This window comes from Pagrus major, chromosome 1 (assembly GCF_040436345.1).
Source record: "Pagrus major chromosome 1, Pma_NU_1.0".
Classification (NCBI taxonomy): Eukaryota; Metazoa; Chordata; class Actinopteri; order Spariformes; family Sparidae; genus Pagrus; species Pagrus major.
Window position 1 is genome coordinate 39,906,942 of NC_133215.1, and position 21,239 is coordinate 39,928,180.

General features: G+C 40.0%; 1 protein-coding gene across 1 annotated transcript; it reads left to right on the forward strand.

The window, feature by feature from the left end:
- Positions 1–11,439: 11,439 nt before the first annotated feature.
- LOC141006063 (uncharacterized) lies at positions 11,440–16,783 on the forward strand. Its single transcript, XM_073478170.1, has 8 exons — positions 11,440–11,534; positions 12,258–12,382; positions 12,634–12,999; positions 13,187–13,436; positions 13,532–13,755; positions 13,849–13,996; positions 15,689–15,798; positions 16,130–16,783. Exons 1-8 carry the CDS (start codon positions 11,447–11,449, stop codon positions 16,436–16,438), a joined length of 1,620 nt encoding a protein of 539 aa, XP_073334271.1. The 5' UTR covers positions 11,440–11,446; the 3' UTR covers positions 16,439–16,783.
- Positions 16,784–21,239: the final 4,456 nt, after the last annotated feature.

Sequence of the window (21,239 nt, forward strand, 5' to 3'; positions counted from 1 at the left end):
GGATTTGGTTTTCAAGCTCTGATGCTGATGAGCCCACAGTCGCCTCAAAACCCAAAAACACTTAATTGATCTGTATATCTGTTGCAATATCCATGTCATTCTTAACAACAGTTACGTAACTGTACACCTGGCTCAGCTGGTCTATCTTTGACACATCTTGCGTTGTGTCCATGATAATCGAATAAAACGGGGCTTCATTTATTTCATTAATTATGTCAGCTTTCACGCGTTGAGATAATATGTAAATAATCTCATCTTGAATCTGGTGACTTAGGTATTTCGCTGACCCTTCTGGTCGGTTGATTAGCTCTTTCAAAACAGGGTCGTAGCGAGCTAATAACTCGATTATTGACAAAAAGTTGCCAGCATTTCCCTGACCTAGAACTTCCCTGTGCCCCCTGAATGCCAGGTTGCATGAAGCCAGAGTAAGAGTTACATTTACAATGCACTCCACGACCTGTCTCCAAAACAAGGCTGCATTACGTACATTCCTCTCCATTTCGTCTATTGTGTTGTTGAGTTTCCACTGCTCGTAGACTATGCATGCAGCAAGATGTATTTGCGTGGATTCATGCTTCTCAACTTTGGCAGAAAGATGTTTCCAATCTCTTATTCCGTTTACCCATGCATTGTTGTAATACGGGGCATTTCGGTTGGCAAAAAGACAGCAAGGCTCACAGTAACAGCAGTCTAATTTGGGGGAATAGTACATCCAGCTGCGGGGAAGTTTCATCCCAACTTTAGTGGTAGAGGTGTAATAACTTTCCGAAAAACACAGATTGTCGTTATCAGTGGGAAATGGACCTTTGGGTCTGTATGGGCCCATCTTAAGGATATATCTTTTAATGTTGGCGTCCTGGATGTTTTCAACAAAATTGGCCCAATCAGTCAGAAAACACTCCAGAGGAGGGTTTTCATCATCCACGGTCTGCGTGTCACCTGTAGCATGAGGAGACCTGCTGCTTTCATTTCCAGTGTCCAGTGCGGGTGAGGAGGGGGGCTGCTGGTCAGGTACCAGGTCTGGCTCTACCCTGGAGCAGCTAGCAACTGCTGAGTCCCTAACATCACCGCGATACAGCCGAGAGAGAAAGAAGGGGATTTAAGCTAGGCGGCTGGGCTACTACAATAACAACCATCAACAGTTTACAACTAACTCACACATTGTGTATAGTGCAGTGATTGTTAGAATTGCTACCTGTAAATCTGGCTCCCTGACTGTGCTGGCAGTATTGGCGGGCCTGAATCGCTGCCAACAACAATGTCGGGTTCATCTCCAGGGGGACGAACAAAATATGTGTCCAGTTTTTGTAATTTGGCTTTTCCTTGCTCTCTTTTTTCCTTTTCTTTGCACTTTGCCCGCTGTTATGTTTATATGAACTGCCACTCATGTTAACTTCGTAGTAAAAATGCTCCACCTAGCTTGCACTCTGTTGACAAGTGACTGATGACGTTGGTGGACGGTTGATGACAATTTTGCCCAAAATACACTTGGAGACAATATCGGCGATCCACTTGTAAATTTGCACATCGTAAAGTGAAATGTGAGAGTGAAAATAAAGTCATACAGCACAACATTTTATTCAATATTTTACACCTACTACATCACTAAAGTCAGTCTTGTAAAGTTTCACTCAAGTTTAGTGTGGAGCATAAATCACATGCTTTAAACACAAGTGTATCACACACGGAATAAGAACTTATTCATCCATTTCAAGCAATAAACATAACTTATCTATTGGTCTTTCCAAAACACTAGTTTTAGTTTTCACAAAAGCACATCTAACAAGACCTTTTGCATCAGAAACTGCCTTTTCAACTTTTCCCATCACCCGTGAACTTCTTGGTGCACCGTCGTCCACTATAAGAACGACATGTCCTCCCTTCAGATTTTTCCTGATTTCAGTCCACTTCTGCCTCTCCTGCAGAAGCGGCAAGTACCCTGGTCCAGCGTTTCCAGAAGATGTCAGACAGGTATTGTACCTGTTTCCACCTCTTCCTGGCATACAAGTCCTCTTTCTGAAACACTCCAGGAGGCAGCACTGGTTGGCTTTTCAGAAGAAGTAAATGGTTAGGTGTGAGAGCCTCAATGTCATGTGGATCATTTGACACTCTTGTTATAGGTCTGCCATTTACAATAGCCTCGACTTCACAGAACAATGTGTGGAGACGTTCATCATCAAGAGGCTGCTGTTTCAGTATCTGGTTAAGAATTCTCCTCACAGAACGAATCTGCCTCTCCCAGATGCCTCCAAAATGTGAACCTGCTAGTGGGTTGAATATCCAAGTGATTCCTTTCTGCATGAGCATATTTGAGATTTTTGACTGATTCCAGCCTCTGATTGCTTCACGCATTTCTTTCTCTGCACCCACCAGATTCGTGCCATTATCTGACCTCATTATAGACACCTGGCCTCTCCTGGCTATAAATCGTCCAAAGGAATCAGTTTCGAGAGAATTAGCAACTTCTATATGAATTGCTCTGACTGTGAGACATGTGAACAAGACCCCATACCTCTTGACCATACTCCTCCCACACTTGACCTCAAAGGGTCCGAAATAGTCTATTCCTACACTAGTGAACGGAGGATTGTCTGGTATCAGGCGATCTTGTGGCAGATTTGCCATTCTCTGTTCACCAGGTTTTGCTGATATCTTTCTTGATCCTGCACGACAGGATCAAGCTTGATGATGTGACTTCTTCTCTTCAGCTTGTCACCTTTCTAAAGAGTCATCAGTTCATCACATAAGCCTTGCATTTGATACAGTTTGACAATTTCAATCTCTCCCAGTGCAATATCTTCAGTAGTGAGCAAAGATCCACTGATAGTTGTTTTGAACTTTTGCATCTGGTTTGCAACAATCTCAGTTTTCCTTTCATGACTCAGTCTCCCACTTGCTTGTAATGTGAGTAATTTGCGATGTACACTCAGTTTGTGGAGCAGTTGTTTCAACTTCATCATCCAGGAAACTGCTCTTGTTAATCTGTGCCATTCTGAATAATGACAAATGAGCTTGTTAAGTGTATTCTCATATGCATTTGTAGCATTCGCACTCACTGCAGCTTTAACTTCAACAACATCTTTCTGTATCTTCTTTGATATCAGGTGAAACTGGCCAGTGTTTCTCATCTTTCTTCAAAAAATCTGGCCCACCAGTCCAGTCCTGACACTTTATGAATGTGTCTGCATTCATGCCTCTGGATGCATGGTCGGCTGGATTCAGCTCAGAGTTCACATACATCCACTGACAGTGGATTTAATCAGTGTTTTAATGGAGACCCTTTTTGTTTTTAATGAGAAGGTAGGTGACAACTCCATAACCTTTCTCACTCGCGTCTGCAAAGTGGTGCATTTGTGCAGATGTGACTTTTCCAAAACCAACTGGTTTTAGACATCTGTCCAATGTGAAACCATGAAGTTTTGCAAGATCCAAAATCCACTTTTGTGACTTTTGAGCCAGGTCAGCAGGGATATCTTAATCCCAGGAGACTTTCCTGCCACACAGCTCCTGCAGGATCATTTTAGCTGGAAGGATGACAGGTGACAAAAACCCTAACGGGTCATATACAGGACTTACAAATGACAGGATGCCACGTCTAGTTTATGGTGTATTCTTTGCATTAATTCTGACCTTGAAAACATCTGACTCTGTACACCAGTTCACTCCAAGGACTCTTCCGTCAGGTAATGCATCATGATCAAGGTCCAAATCTTTAACCTCTTTTGCTCTTTCTGACTCAGGAATGGAGGCTAGAACAGTCCTGCTATTACTCATCCATTTTGTAAGATGAAATCCTCCACTCTCACACAGTGCTGTCAAGTCTCTGACCACATCAACTGCTTGCACTGCAAAAAAGGAATTTCAAGAAAGTAAAAAAAGCCTTGTATCAAGAAAATAAGTCTTATTTTTTTGCCCAAAAAGAATATTAATCTTGTCAAGCATGTTTTGATTAGAAAAAATATCTCATTTTAAGAAAGTGTGCCTTACTTTTTCTTGTTAAGATATACCAGCTAATTTTGAGCTAGAATGAACCAGAAACAGAGTATAAAAATGTTTTACAATAAAACCCAGTGCAGTGACAAGATTATTTGCCCTATTTTAAGAGTAAGACCATTTGCACAACTTCTCAATTTAAGAATGCCATGAAACAAGGACAATTAAAGGTTTATTATTATTATTATTATTATTATTATTATTATTATTATTTTCATTGCAGGGCAGAACCTGCTGCTTCATATCTAACATATTAAGATGACAGCAGACTGGTCTATACAACACACAACATAATACAAATAACCATGCTGAATGAAAACTGCATGGCCCATAAACAAAACAAAATGAAAAAATGGCAAAATGATATGACCCTTGACTCAATTGCATCCTGAATCACAAAAGAACATGCAGTATCCTGCAGCATCGGCATCTGACTGCTAATTGATTGTTCATCTGAAGAAGAAAGAATCATGAAACAACAAAATTAACGGTCAAGAAGCACAGTTTGTGGCAAACACATTAAACAGTGCGCCTTTTACAGTCCATCAGATGAGGCTCTGTGTAGCCCAAGCACATCTCCCAGATAATATTTTGTAGGGACATATGTCACATCCTTGTGAGTATAACTATAATATGGAGTGAAATCTACCAGATTATCAGATGCTATGAGTTCAGTTGCTTGTGCCATGTTTGGAATCTCTATTGTATATGCCATGTAATTTCCATCATAGCGAACAGTAGTATGCTGCTGCAACTCAAAACAATATAATGATGAGTTAATTACATAGATATTGCTCACAAGGGGTTCCGGTGACGTCACCATCCTGAATGGCAGCCTAAAGTAACAGCTCCCTCGCGAAAATAGTTATTTTGCCCCTTTAGACCGTCAAATACCAGATCTTCAGATATTACTTGAACAGACAAGAGGGGCAAGAATGGGGAAGACGCGTGCAAACAAAGAAATCACCGCCGCAGAAACTGCAAATGCAGAAAATTCGGAGAACAGCTCTCCTACGAAGGGACAAGATGGCGAAGCTAATGCTAACCCAGCTCTTTCAAGTGCCGCCGCAAGTCTGGCAGAAGTTTTGGAGGAGATTCGGGACTTCCGAAAAGACACAAAAGAACAACTGAACGATATTAAATCAGAGATTACCAGCGTTAACCAAAAAATAGCGGAGGCAGAGGTGCGAATTGAAAAAGTGGAAGACCGCGTTCAAAACCTGGAGCAGGTGCTGAATAAGGTGATAAAAGTCATGCACCAGCAAGAAAACAAGCTACTCGACCATGAAGGAAGATCCCGACGGGAGAATCTAAGGATATATAATGTTCCTGAAGGAGCCGAGGGATCGTCTATGATGGACTTTGTGGAAAAACTACTGCGGGACACGCTGGGGATAAACCCTACCGCGGAGCTCGACATCGAGAGGGCGCATCGGGCGCTGGCACCAAGACCCACCGGAGACAGGCAAGACAAACCGCGGTCAATAATAGTCAAATTCCTCCGCTATAAGGTTAAAGAAGAGATTCTACGCAGAGCTTGGGAAAAGAAGAAGGTTTTCCTGAACGGGAGGCTAATATACTTTGACCAGGATTACCCTCCAGCAGTCCTGCAGAAGAGGAAGGAATACGCAGAGGCGAAGCGGGTGTTAAAGCAGAAAAATATCCGCTTCCACACTCCGTTCCCGGCTAAACTACGAGTGTTTTATGAGGATGGAACACGTCTATATCAGACAGCGGAGGAGGCGACCACAGACATGAAGGACAGAGGGCTACCAGTCAGCGTGATTACACCGAAGGAGAGTCTGGCTGAGCAGCTGTCCCGCACCGCCTGGGAAGCAGCGGGAGGACCGATCCGGCGAGGGACAGGTGAGGAGCGAGAGAAAAACATCAGAGAGAGACTGCGAGCCTTCAGAAGACAGGTCACACCCTCTTCAGAGGAGTCATAAGTACTGACTGACTTCTAAAGGGAGGTAAAACTAAACAGAACTTAAAATATGCGGTGTTACGCCCACCTCAAAATATTTGCATATACCCCAGTTGGGTGAGAATATATATATATATAAGCGAGGGATGCATAAGGACACACTTTCTGTGTAATGAACAGAGACCTTTTTCCTCCTCTCTCCAAGTGCCATGGTGAGGGCCCTCAGCCCACAGGTGGGAGAGGCTTTCCCTCACAGCTAGACGTTCTTTCTAGCTCAGCCCAGGGTCATCTATTAGAGACCCCAGCCTTGGAATCACAGTTCTATTTCTTTACCTGTTACCTATGTTTGATGTTCTTGTTTGTTCAGGGAGTAGATCTACTAAGTCCTACTTTGTTTATTTTGTTGACACACAGTGAATAAACATGGCTAGTGACAAAGTAAAATTTATTTCTTTTAATGTCAATGGGCTGTTAAACCCAATTAAACGTAGCAAAATCCTATCTAAAGTGAGAGCAGAACAAGCCCATATAGTCTACTTACAGGAGACCCACCTGACAGATAAGGAGCACGTAAAATTAAAGAGAATGGGCTTCACTAATTTGTTCTTTTCTTCATACAAATCAGGACATAGGAGAGGAGTTGCAATCCTCATTTCAAGCAAACTAAATTTTGAAAAAGTATCCGAAATGGGTGATAAAGAGGGCAGATTTATTTTAGTAAAAGGAAAGATAGATGGGAATCCAATCACCCTTTTGAATGTTTATGCCCCCCCAGGGAGTGATATTAGTTTCTTCCAAAGAATCACTAATATTATGGTAATAGAAACAGAAGGCCTTCTGATTTGTGGAGGGGATTTAAATATACATTTACAGCCCAAGTTAGACTCGTCTAGTAGGAAAACTCACGATATGAAATCCCTATATAAGAAAGTAAATACACTTCTTGAGGAGGTAGGCTTAATCGACATATGGCGAGACCTTTTCCCTAACAGAAGGGATTACACTCACTATTCTGCTCCTCACTCTCTCTATACAAGGATAGATTATTTTATAACATTTGGCAAGGATAAAGATAAAATACATACTTGTGGAATTGGGACGATAGATCTAAGTGACCATGCACCAATATACTTATCCATTGATTTTAACCTACGGTTAAAAAATAATACATGGAAATTGAACTCAAGCCTGTTAAATGATCCATCCTTTAAGGCACAAATTGAATCAGAAATTAGTCTCTTCTTAGAGCTCAATGATACTGGAGAGGTCTCACCTCCCATATTATGGGATACTTTGAAGGCTGTACTAAGAGGGAAAATTATAGCAATATCCTCATTCAAGAAAAGAAATAGGAATAGAAAATTAGAGGACTTAAAAAACAAACTAAAGGAACTAGAAAGAAAACATAAAATGGATTTGGCACAGGATACACTAGGAGAAATTAAAAACATCAGGAACGAAATTAATAATCTAGCCACACAAGAAATCAAGAAAAATTTAATGTTTCTGAAACAGAGACACTATGAAAGTGGCTCTAAATCTACGAAAATACTAGCGTGGAAACTGAAAAAAAAGATAGCGGAAAATACAATTCATAAAATTAGGGACCCAAGAACAAAAGTGATAAAAAATAAATTAAATGAAATTCAGGAAGCTTTCGAAGTATTTTATAAAACCCTATATTCCGAAGTCCCTGGTGGGACTGTAACTCAGATTGACAGCTTCCTGAATTCCCTAGACCTACCCACTCTAGATGAAGAACAAAATCAAACAATGATAGCGGACATAACTGAAGAAGAATTAAAAGCTGCAATTAGTAGGCTTAAATTAAGCAAGTCACCAGGATCTGATGGTTACACGGCAGAGTGGTATAAAGAATTTAAAAAAGAACTAATACCCGTTCTACTTCCCACATTGAACTGGGCTTTGAAAAAGGCACAAATGCCACCCAGCTGGAAGGAGGCAATAATTTCAGCCATACCAAAAGAAGGCAAGGATAAAATGGAGTGTGGATCTTTTAGGCCAATTTCTGTTCTTAATGTGGACTATAAACTTTTTACGTCTATCATGGCCAAACGATTGGAAGAGTTTCTACCAACATTGATACATAACGATCAGACAGGTTTCATACATCAACGCCAAACACAAGACAATATACGGAAGACACTACATATTATGGACCATATACAAAAAAATAAAATTAAAGCAATTGTGATAAGCGTAGACGCTGAAAAAGCCTTTGATTCCGTCAATTGGAATTTTCTCTACAGGGTATTATATAAATTCGGCTTCCATGATACGACTATTAAAACTATACAGGCACTATATAACAATCCTACCGCTAGGATTAAAGTCAATGGATGTTTATCTAACAGTTTTACCCTAGAAAGGGGCACCAGACAGGGTTGTGCATGGTCACCATTACTCTTCGCATTATATTTGGAACCATTAGCTCAATTCATTAGACAAAACGAAGACATCAAGGGAATCACTATTAAAGGGAGGGAATATAAATTGGCCTGCTACGCGGATGACATTTTGGTCTACCTTGGACACCCAACATACTCTTTACCTAAATTGATGCAATCATTTGAACAGTACGGCCAATTATCAGGGTACAAAATCAATATAGGTAAAACCCAGCTACTTTCATATAATTATAGCCCACCAGAAGAAATAAAAGGTAGTTACCCCCTGGCATGGCAAACAGAGTCTTTTAAATACCTAGGCATCAACCTACCAAAAGATCTTACAAAATTATTTGAACAGAATTATCTACCCATACATAAAAAAATAAAGGACGACATAGCAAGATGGAATTTAATTCCCTTCTTTAGCCTTAGCTCCAGAATTGACTCTATCAAAATGAATATATTGCCAAGATTTTTATATTTATTTCAAACCCTGCCAATAGAGATTAACCAAAATCAATTTAATGAGTGGGACAAGATGTTATCTAGGTATATATGGCAAGGTAAAAGACCAAGGGTTCGCCTAAAAACTTTACAGCTGGCTAAGCAAAAGGGAGGATGGGGCTTGCCTTGTTTCAGATATTATTATTTTGCAGCGCAGATGAGAGCAGTGATATGCTGGTGTAACCCGTCATACACTGCCCAATGGAAAAACCTTGAGGAAAAAATGTTGTCCATTCCCATTCAGGCAATTTTAGCTGATAATAATTTACAAACCCATATAAATAACATTGATAACCCATGGGTGAAATGGACCCTTAAAACATGGAAAACTATCATAAAGAAATATAAACTCGAGACCAATATTACAGCTCTTAAATGGTGTGCTTACGAGTCAGAGTTTACACCTAATAAACTGGACTCTAGATTCAAGGACTGGATAGCTAAGGGTATAACAGTCCTATGTAGTATAATGAAAGATGGAAAATTGGTCAGTTTTGAAACGCTTAAAAGGACACATTTATTAGAAAAACAAGACTTCTATCGATACCTGCAGTTACGACATTATGTTGATACGAAGATGAAAAATGTAACAAAGACAAACACACGTTTGATTGAATTGTTTATAAAAAGCTATAATTCAGAAACTAATGATAGAATTGTTTCATGTCTGTATAAGGGTCTATTGGATTTGAAATCACACTCAACTTCATATATTAAAATAAAATGGGAGAAGGAAGGAGGGATAAATATATCTGAGGAAGAATGGACGGCAATATGGAGGTATCAATGGATGTGTACCCGCTCGCAAAAGTGGAGGGAGTTCGGCTGGAAGAGCCTAATTAGGTACTTTATAACACCCTCCCAGAAGTCTCACTATGATAATAACTCTCCTGTCTGCTGGAGGAACTGTGGAAATCAAAGTGCAAACCACTACCATATTTTTTGGGACTGCTCTGTCTTGAGGGACTACTGGAGAGAAATACACAACGCCCTACAGGATATCTTCAAATGTGAAATACCCCTTGAGAGTAAGACTATGTTTTTTGGACACATACCTCAGGAATGGCCGAAAAGAGATAAACACTTAGTAAATATTTTGCTGGTGGCCTGTAAAAAGAGTATTACCAGAAAATGGTTATCAACAGAGAGCCCAACCATAAATATATGGATGGATATCACAATGGACATTTATAAAATGGAAAAGATAACAGCTTTTGTTAATCACAAATTGGAGAAATTTACATCATACTGGGATAACTGGGTCAAATATGTCACGCCTCATAGGCCGGATTTTATTTTCACAAACCAGTAGCTATGATGTATGAGAAAGATCACTCCCTACCAGTACATAGTTTTTTTTTGTTTGTTTGTTTCAATTGTTGTTGTTATGGTTGTACGTTTTTCTTCTCATAACTTGGATATAAACTAAAATACTATTTCGGCATTTAGGGCAGACAACAGATGCAAGAAGTCAGAAGCTCACATGATGTATATGCTGTGAATGTCTGTTTCTGAATGTCAATAAAAAATAAATTACAAAAAAAAAAAAGATATTGCTCACAAGTCCAAACTCAGGTAAATCATTGGAATTAACAGCAGTTACAAGTAATGTCTTCTCCCGTATATATTTATTATCATTTAGATTAATCCATTTTACAGACACTGCATTGTCTATGTCATCAGTTCCAAGGAAAGCCCTTGTTTTTTCTTTCAAATACGACATGTTGCGTATTTCTGAAGTTGGTCCCAACGCACACTCGTTAAAAAAAGTTGGGTGTTCAGAATAACTTACATTCTGACAACATTCATACATTTGATTATGCCTTATTAAAGACTTGCAAAGTATTAAAGTATTAAGTCTTTTCAACTTGCTAATTGTCTGTAGACCAATGACAGGAGCAAACAAAATTTTAACAATTTCTATGAGTTCAAGAATTATTTTGTAGTATTCAGTATCTTTAGCTGTATCAATAAGAAATGGCAATATCTTTAGTAGAACAATCATTTGGCCTGAGGATTGCTTCAATTTATTATCACTTGAAGCTAATGTGCTGTAAGCTATAGGGCTTGGTTTGTCTTTGACATCAAGTGGAGTAGGGAAATCCAGTTAATGCAGTATTGAGAACATCCAAGTCTAGTTGACCTAAAAGAACTAACTGTTTTAACACACACTTTATTTCTAATGGAGCAATGCCTTCAAGAAATCATTTCCCCCGTTTTTAGCCTGAGTTAACTAGCTGGAGTCCGACCTGCGTTTGCCCCTGCTCTGTCTGAACCGTCTGAACCATGACCTGGTGATACGTCCTGGTTATTGCTCACACCATAATTCAGTGTCTTATGACGGCAGAAACGACTTGCCATTTATCAATTATCACATGAGTGTGCCTCGATTTTAATAATTATAAAGTAATATAAACTTATTTAGATGAATATAATTTGTATAAATGCAAAATAAACTCATTTAGGCTGAGTGCCCACCCCCGCTCCCTCTTGGAAGATGGTACAATCCACCCTGTCCCGCTTTTCTTTTTTTTTTTTCTCCGCTTGGAGTCCGTTGCAATTTGAATTAGGCCTACACAGCAGCTATTCCGGAGGTCACCTGCTGCTGCTCGAAATGTATTATTCTCAAACATCGATTGTGGATGGATATCAGAGTCAAAAGATGGACAAACTGGACGAGGTTGCAATTGCCACACTCAGAGGTATGCTACAGGGGTTACTTTTATGTTGTGCTGGCGTTGTTTACCTATCTTAACGATTTGTGGATTTGCTAATGGGCTAAAGTTTAGCAGCTTATCTACATCAAAAAACCGGCTGGTGTTGCATTATGATTCCCATCTAGAAATAGGTTAAGTCTAATTAAGCTTTGGGTCCATGTTGTTAATATTAGGGGCTGTAAATGCTGAAAAATGCCTGGTTGTAAAATGTTAAGGGTTAATTGATTAAGCAGTGCACATGCCCAGGCAGGAGCCGGAGCCGTTGGAGCTCTTTTGCGCGCACAGGACCCCGTTCAAGTCTTGCCACTGACTCGGTGTTTGTTACCTTGGCAACCCCCTCCCCCTCTCCCCCCCGCACAATAAGTACAAGGCGCCTGAGTTTAATCTGTATGCTAACGCATTTGTTTAAAGGTGCCATTTGTGGTGCCAATTGTCTATCAAGCTTTACAATATTAACTGACATGAAATGTGAATGCATTTTATCTAGCAAGGCTCTATTGTCACTCTTACTGTAGTTTGCATGGCTTCAATATATGTACCGGTAATTTATAAATGCTGTCAAATTCACTCACTGCTCTTGAAGTAAAAATAGGAAAAATGTGTAAAATGTCCAAACAGTGCTTATTGTACAAGGGGTGTTGGCAAAATGTCCTCACCTGCTATGTTAAAATCTGAGGGAATTCAATGATAACCTGTTCTATATTCCAGCTGCTAATATTGGAGAAGACTTACTCCACTCGCTTTCCCGAGACGACATCAAAGACCTCTTTCCTGGTCCTGAAAATTTCTTGAGGCGGCGGGCTATATGGCTTGTTGTAAATAAAGATGAAAAGGTCAGGTTTGTCTTTCACAGTACAACAGAACTGTTTAACAGTACAACATTTTTCCAATATCACAGTTTAAATCTGGTTCATATACATAAATATGTCATTTGTTTAGACATTTCTGCTTTGAGTCCATTTCAACAGTGGATATAAAATAAAAAAGTGCTTTTTTAATCCCCAAAATGATAATGCTTGAACTAACAAGTAAGAACATACTATGACAAAGTTACTCAATAAATGTTTGTGTCAATGTGTTTTAGGTGGATACTGTTCCCGAAATTCAGCAATCACCCCCCACTGGAGGCAGTGACCTTTCAAAAGAGGAGGCCAATACTTCTAAATTTGTGACTATGTCAAACCCAGAATACATAGTCTTCACAGACAGTGAGCTTGAACAGGTGCGACGCTCCTACTTTGAACAGAAACGGCTGGGGACCGAGCACAATGTGACCCTATCCAAGGAGCTCTTCTGCCGACTCATAAGAAACACTATGACTAACATGATCTCCATCGCAAGAGCCACAGAGGACTCCAGATACCCCACCAAACATGAGGTGAATGCCATGGCAAAGCGACTGATGGATTACTATCCAATGATAAAAGACAGGTCATCAAACAATGAGTGGGTGAGTAGATTTTGTCACTTTTGCTTGTTGCTGGTATGATGTTAATACTGAGATTTCTGTTCATACAGTGCTAAATCGTGACAGAAAGTTCAAATGGAGCAAGACATTGCCGAAAGATATAATTAGAATATAAGAAAGTTTGAGCCTATTGTCATTTTTTTTAATGTTAACTATATATGCCTCACAGGAGCATGTTGCCAAAAAGCTCATGAAGAGACTCTCAAATGTCAGAAGTCCAAAGAAGGCCAAAGGTCCTCCTTCCAAGAAACCACGACAAGAAGTCAGTTCAGACGTTGCAACTACTGACTATGATGGAGATTCCAGTACATCCACCATTATTCTGGAACGGTCACCTGTTAACACCATGGGCATCCCAGTAGATCTGTCACCTAGAACCAGCACCCCAGCGCAGAACCGGAACAGCAGTGATGAAGAATGTATGTATCTTATTACATTTAATTTGTCAGTTTTACTTGTTAGTTTGGAAATCTCGTGTCCCCTTTCCACCATAACGTTCCTGTAATGTCTTCAGCTTGTTCAGTTGACATCATGGACAGCCAGAAAATCCAAGCAAGACACTACAAGACCCTCCAAGAAATGTACAAGTCCAAAAAGCCAAACAAAGCTGCGGTAACTCATTTGCTGAACATGGAATTTGAGTCTCGAAGACGCTTCATCACCTCTGATGTTTTAAAGGAGCAAGACAGAGCAACAAAGATTCTAGAGGCTTACCCTTGTTTCAGAGAACTGGATCATGTAAGTAATGTTGTTGGGTTTTTTTTTTTTGAAGAAGTCATCAGAATGTACTTTTTTTCAGTTTTTTTTTCTTTATCAGAATCTATTTTTCAGGTGCTGGATGAGCTGCAGCGAATCATCCAACCGACCAACTCCCAGTACATATCAGAGATGCAGAACAGATGGAAAACCTTCTATTCAAAGGTCCAGTTTTATGGAGTTATGAAGAAGGCCATGAAGCCTCCTAAAACTTTGAATGGAGGTGAAGTCACAATACATTGACTTGTTCATTTTATATAATAATTAGAGATAGACCGATATGGTTTTTTCAGGGCCGATACCGATACCGATTATTAGTAGTCAAGGAGGCCGATAACCGATATTTGGAGCCGATATTCATTTGCAGTAAAAGGGAAAATATTGGCCTTGATGCAGTTATATTATGTCTTAAGTCTTGAACAGCAATATCCTGCTCCTCTCTACAAGAAACTGTCAAAGACAGCTTCAGGACACACTTCATCTAACAATATGTCATTTTCTGCTGCTTGGGATCTCAATCAACACAAAAAAAAGGTAGAGTAAAATAACTTGGTAGTTAAACAGCCATTATTGCCCTACAGTTTTCTCTCAGACAGACGGTGCTTTGCTGTCAGTTTCTGCAGCTTCTCATGTGGCACACACACACACACACACACACACACACACACACTTCTTTATTAATTAACTTTTAACTTTAGTTTTCTTAATTCTCTAGCCATCCCCTCAACGTGCTTCCCTGCAGTAAAACTAACTGAATTTTACTCACACACACACACTTCTTACTTTGATCACTGACTATTTCCCTATCAATATTATCAGCATCCTTGTTTCAAGTGATTAAACCGTTAAAAACACTAAATAGCCTGCAGCATCTTCTCTTTAATAATCAGTGTTTATCATAGGAACAGACAGCTGCCGCTAACGTATTGGGCCTCAGAGTAACGTCGTGAGTTGTAGAGTTTCGCTACAGTCTGCTGAGCGTCCAGAGCCAGGAGGAGAAAGCGGACCGGTGGGGCTACCGGCGGGCTACGTTACTATCACGGACTATTTCCATATCGATATTATCAGCAACCTTGTTTCGAGTGATTAACAAGCACGTCTGGAGGGACTGCGAGCGGAGAGGAGAAAAAGTTTTGCCGAACGGAACCGGCGCTGTTCCTGGGGGCTCGGTTTCGAAGGTAAGTTAAGGCAGCAGACTCTCCTGAAATTGTAATTAACATCCCAGTCCTCTACACTCAACTAGTAACATGACTGTGAGCCCATTAACGTTATATAAACATAAGCGGCAGCTCTGCTCGCTCGCAGTCCCTCCAGACGTGCGTGTTAATCACTCGAAACAAGGTTGCTGATAATATCGATATGGAAATAGTCCGTGATAGTAGAAGTCTGTGTGTGTAAGAGAGAGAGAGTAAAAACCTAATGAACTCAATTCAGTCCAGTTTTGTTGCAGGGAAGCACGTTGAGGTGAAGGCTGATTAGCATTAGCGTAACGTTAGCCCACCGGTCCGCTTGGCTCTACACGCTCAGCAGACTGTAGCGAAACTCTACAACTCACGTGAGCACTGTGCATGCACAGCTTTCACTGCTGATTGGCTGTTACCTGTGCGTGTAACCAGAGCTTGTAACCACTCAGATGGTGCTGTGGGTGGGACAATGCTGGAGACAGAGTAGCGACAGCAGACAGAGAGGTGCGGCTGCATCAGAGCCAAAATAACCCAGTTTTAAATTGATCTCTTATCGGCCGTCGGATTAAAAAAAAGGCCGATGCCGATATGCGTCAAAATGCCGAATATCGGCGCCGATAATCGGCCCGGCCGATAATCAGTCTATCCCTAATAATAATGTCTCGTAATTATTTGTTATGTTAAAGTTATTTATGGTACCACCTTGTATTGTCCCTTTTCCATTAAACCAGTGGAGCATATCACAGCTGTCTTCAGAGCCATGCCACTGCTCTTTCCGTCCAGCACTTTGCCACCGAAGAAACTGGGCTCAAGCAGCGAGGCTCTTTTCCATGTCCTAGCGGTGAGATTTACAGACTTACTGAAACATTTCATAATATATGTTACAGTTTTTCAGGCATACATTTTATATTAGGTTTAGTTACTTTGAGATAAACTTTTATCATTTCAAAAGCTCCAAAGGGGAAGTGTTTTCCATAGTGTACTTAATGTAGTACTAACATCATTGGAACTAGCTGTGCATTCAGCATTTGCAGTGGGCTTAATGCTGAGGGGTTACTGTGACTGTTTGTTTTAAAGTACAATATGATTTCACTAATGTCCTAGTCCAGGTCTTAAGTTTATGTTACTTGCAATGTTTTTTCTAATCTTCTTGATTTATTTGTGTCATCTAGACTTCTGAGGATCCTAATGGTTTCATGCAGCAGCGACCCCTGTCTTCTCCGGTTCTGCTCGTTTCTGAGGACAACTGTATGATCGCCATCGGAAAAACACCTGTGACCACCTTCACCATAGACAGACTTAATGAGGGACTTCTCTACGTCATGGCATATTACTATGCCCTGCACATGACCTACCCCAAGTGCATTTCTACACTACTGTCAGTACTGCAGACAGAGGTACTTCAAGATTCAATTCATGAGCAGGATTTGACCCCTCACGACAAAAAAGCGATGGGTGAGTGGAAGTCATTCAGTGAGTGAGTCCCTTTGTCCATCACTCTGCCCCACTCTTCCTGTTGTAAGTATTTCAAAGAAAGATGATGTTCTGTTTAAAAAAAAAGTTCATCACAGTTAGACACATTTGTTGGTGAGATTGAAAACCTTTCCTGTGGGATAATATGCTGCAAAGCAGCTGCAACATGGTGTTTATTGCTGTAGTATGCTGCTACAATAACTGATGGGTTTTTTTGATAGTGAGGTTCAAATCAAAACTGGCTTTTCAATCTGTTAGATTATGATAGCTCTGGAATGTGGAAGTTGTCCTTTTTTGGATGTTGAGTTGAGCAATTGTATTGCAAAGTTAATAAAAAAATATTAAATGAGAAAGTTTTGGTGTCTTGATTTAAGACAACATCACTTATATTTGTTATGCTGTTTTAAGAAATGATGTCTTATTTTAACTACTTTTATGCTCATTATCAATCCCAGATTAAGGTGTCAATTCTTAAATTTAATTTATTCAAGAGACTTAAATTCTAATTTTAAGTAACTTAATCTTAAATTAGTGTTTTTTTCATTGCTTGTTTTAGAAGAATTCGGGTTAATTTAAGATTTTCTGTCTAGTTTAAAGTCTCATTTTAGTCTTTCAGAGCCAAGAATTTTGGGCTTATTTTAAGAAATCTTGTCAAGCGAAAAAAGCTTACCCCATTGGCAGATTTTTTTGCTTGATATAGGATGATTTGATTGAATATAAGAATTTTTTGCTTCTTTCTAGAAGGGCTGTTTTTGCAGTGTGGGTTTCATCTGACACTGACAAAAGGCAGTCATCTACATAAAAATTGTGCATGCTTTAACTGCAGCAGGTGCCATTTTGTCCTTAGCATCCTCAGCTGTCTTCCTTAATGCAAAGTTGGCACCGCTGGGAGAGGATGTCGCCCCAAACAAGTGCACAACCATTTTGTATTCTTTCAAGGGCTCATTCAGGTTTCCATTCGGCCACCAGAGGAATCGCAGGAGGTCTTGATCCTCTGGTGGTACTTTCACTTGATGATACATTGCCTCTATGTCTGACATTAAACCAATGTGGTCATGTCTGAATCTTGTTAACACTCCTATTAGTGTATTTGTTAAATCTGGTCCTTGTAAAAGTTCTGTATTCAATGACTTGCCCTGATGATGCTGCAAATTCAAAAACTTCGCAAAGTTTCCCTTTTTGGGGGTGATATACCCCATGATTAGGTATGTACCACACACTATCATTTTCAGACACAGTCTCTTCTTTTGGTACTTCCACTGCATACTCTTTACTGATCAGGTCAGACATGAATCTCTGATACTCTTTATGAAAGTCTTTGTTTTTGACAAGTTTCCTTTCCAGGTTTTCTGCTCTCGGAATTGTTGTGCCCCGGTGGCACAACAATTTCCACTAGAGTTGTGTGTTGTTTCACAAGTTGTCATGTTTTCTGTGGTGCTTTTCTCACTGCTCTTAACAGCTTCATTATCATCTTCCCTTGTGACATGAAGCATGTGTAGGAACACATGTCCATCGCCTCTGCATTCCATTGAGGTTCTGTTCTTGCATTAATTACTCCTCATCTGCAAGCTGACTGTTTTCAGGAAAGAGACGCCATGAAGTCTCTCACCTCTTCACCTGACTTGTTTTGCTTTCAATGAAACCGTCAGATGGACGCTTCACAGGAGAACCCCTCTTCTTTATTTACAGCTTTGGATAACCATTTGTCCTCTTCCCCCACTCAAGATATTGACACTCCTTTCTCTCAGGTCGGTTGAGTTCATCATCAAATGAATCCACTACAGAGTAAAAGTACTCTGGGCCTCTTCTCTGTTTTCCAGCCCTCCTGCCCTAATGGTTTACGACTACGCTTCTCTTATCACACATTCCAACCTATAATGGTTTCTGCACTCATCCCGATTTCAAGCAAGTTCTAAAATACCATTAAACCAGGAACTCATCCTCTTAATTTTAACAGATTAGGAAACAGTAAAAGAATTTCATAAAACTGATCTTTTTCCCGTTTCTCTACGATTAAGATTGACTGAGATCAAGTTTTAATGTTTAATCTGTCCTGTGTTCGGTGGAACCACAGCACCTCCTGATGACGAGCTATTTAAGAAATATTCTGTTTAATATGTTTATTGTTATCGCCAGTAAATGTCTCTGATATGTTTTTGTTTTAACAAGTATTAGGCTAGAACTAGGAGAAATATGTATAAGTGATCAATTCTACCAGTTCTACCTACGGTATATTCAAGTGTGTTTTCTTTTACGTTTTAATCAAGTTTTAATTCCTTTTGAATGTTAGTGATTTTAATCATGTCATAAACCTTTTCATGATAGACAAAGTACATCTATTGAGCCATGGTGAGATTCTGTGAAAGGTGAAGCACGGTGTTGAAACGTTTAAAACTATAAGTTTAGTTTTAGTGAGTTCCTGTTAATTTTCACACTATCTACTCGGAGACAAAAAGTCGGCAGTCCTGCCCCCAGGCACGCCCGCCATTTGGAGACAACAAAACTAAGAGACATCACTTGTCTCGAGTTAGTCTAGGTTTTTTTTGTTTCACTCTTACTCTTGTAATTTATTTTGGAAACTCTCGTCTTTAATTTTTCCGCTCCTTACTTTTACTTTGAAACACGCTTCAAGGCAGCGATCTCAGCAGAAGTGCTCGCGCGTTGATTTTTCTCACTTTTATATTTTTCGCAGTATCTTTTATTAAGTTTGTACCAGAACGAAGTTCTGTTTTAATTTGTTTTATACAGTTAAGTATTGTAACCTGATTTAGAGGAAGTGAACTTAATTTAGATTATCTTGCATTAACTAACAACGGAAGATCCGCCTGATCAACGTATCATCCTCAGTTATTTTATTCAAGAAGTTAGATTTAGTTTACAAAGTCAGAGCCTGAGAACCACTCGAAGCAACGAAGAAGAACATCTTTATCAAAATCATCATCACGACACTACAGCAACTTGCTGTGTCTGAAACCGTGCAAGCGGTTTCCAACAAAAGACAGACTCGTTGACAAGCGGTACTGGACCAGCTGCCCTCTTCCTAAGACATCGGACCGAGGTGTCCAACCAGCTGATACCGGACGAGCTGACCCCCACCATTGAACCGGGACTGCCAGCTAGAGTCGCAAATCACCTGAGGGAACCCGCCGCCGCGGACTCAACCACTCTGCTAAGAAAGTAGACTTTCCATCGCTCATCACAGCTGGATTCACACATGATACATGAGATGGTGTCTATGGCTCTGATTCATATCTTTTAGTTTAAGAGAAAGTCGGTTAGGATTTTGGTAGTATTAAAATTACTCCCGTAATATTTAAATGCTTCAACCTAACTCGTGATCTCACCATCAGCCCGTATTCCACTAATAACCCATTACTTAGTTATTCCATATTTCCTGTTACCTGTTGTTATTCATTTAAATTGCCATTTCATTTATTTAATCTGAATTATTTAGTCAATAAACATATTTAACCGTATGTCATTGTCTGTGCAGGTTTGTTTTTAATGTGGAGAACCGATGGATCTGTGTAGAAGTCACTACTTCATTTATGAGATTGAATAAATTGATCTGAAATTGATTAGAATTGATACAAGTTAAACTTGTCCAGTCGAATTTGATTAATTACCTCCGGATTATTCAAATAGACGAACAACGGAGGTGGTGCCCCATTTACGAGTGCTTTATTAATCACCAGTGATTAATAAATTACATTTATTATTAGTGTATCTCCTACATTCTGCAAAGGAAGCACAGGGCAGAGTCAGGAAACACACAGTTGCAGGTAGGAACAGTCATATTTTTGCCGGGAGTTTGGTCCGACGTCACCCATGTACCCCTTTGTGTGTTACCCCAATAAGGCTCCCCCTTGCTACAGGTGAACCCGGAACTTAGAAATAGAACTGATATAAAACAATGCAGGAAATTCTAACTTTTTTTTTTTTAGATAATATTAGCATTGACCAGGTTTTGAGAATGTTCACCATAATTAATTAGGAAAATAAATAAATTATGACAATAATGACTGATCAGATGAATAAAACAAAGTAATCATTGACCCAGCTACATACTCCCCCCTGAACTCCTAAAAAACAGCTCCAGTACAGGATAATAGCTGGCTTAAGGGTAATCTCAACATAGTCAGTTATCACTCTCAAATTTACATTACTACACGCAACATGAATGTCTCCCAACTAGCAGGGAAAGTAACATGAAGAAGCTGGCCAGACTTCTTTAATGTACTCTTGCTTAGGAAAGTGCCTTATACACAATCCCCTGTAGCTGACTAGATAACTATAACCCAAACTGTATGTTTACACAAAAAAAGCACATCAATGTTGAACTTAGAATTGTCCCTGAGACATAACAAACTATGAAACTATGCCATTTGGCTGTGTGTTTTTCTGTGTCATGTTCTGTATCAGTCTGTTAACTGGCCTTATAATCCTGCCTACTCTTGTCCTAATATGGCCCACTGAGTCACTTGGTGGCAGTCCATCAGGTTTTAAGGCTAGTTTAGTAGTTTCTCCCTTGGCTGTTTGACTCTTTGGTTGACCATCGCCTGATCCTGATTGTACACTATTTCGCCTAGTCTCTGCCACATTGCTGCTTGCTTTACTGCTGCTGTCCATGTCTGTTTCAATGGGAAGATCTGACGCAGCACTGACGCTCTCCCCGTCAGTCTCAGTGCTGACATCGTCGCTTATCTGTGACACCCGAGAGGGTGATACAGGATTACCAAGGGGCCGTTGAGGGGAATCAAAGGGCACAGGCTCAGTTTCTGGGGGGCCTTCAGGAGCAGCAAACTCAGC

What these genes read in the sequence shown, in the direction of transcription:
- LOC141006063 (XM_073478170.1), top strand. Translation starts at nt 11,447, where the DNA reads ATGTATTATTCTCAAACATCGATTGTGGATGGATATCAGAGTCAAAAG. An exon ending in GGTCATCAAACAATGAGTGG is followed by an intron (nt 13,000 to 13,186) that starts GTGAGTAGATTT and finishes TATGCCTCACAG; the next exon opens with GAGCATGTTGCCAAAAAGCT. An exon ending in GAACAGCAGTGATGAAGAAT is followed by an intron (nt 13,437 to 13,531) that starts GTATGTATCTTA and finishes TAATGTCTTCAG; the next exon opens with CTTGTTCAGTTGACATCATG.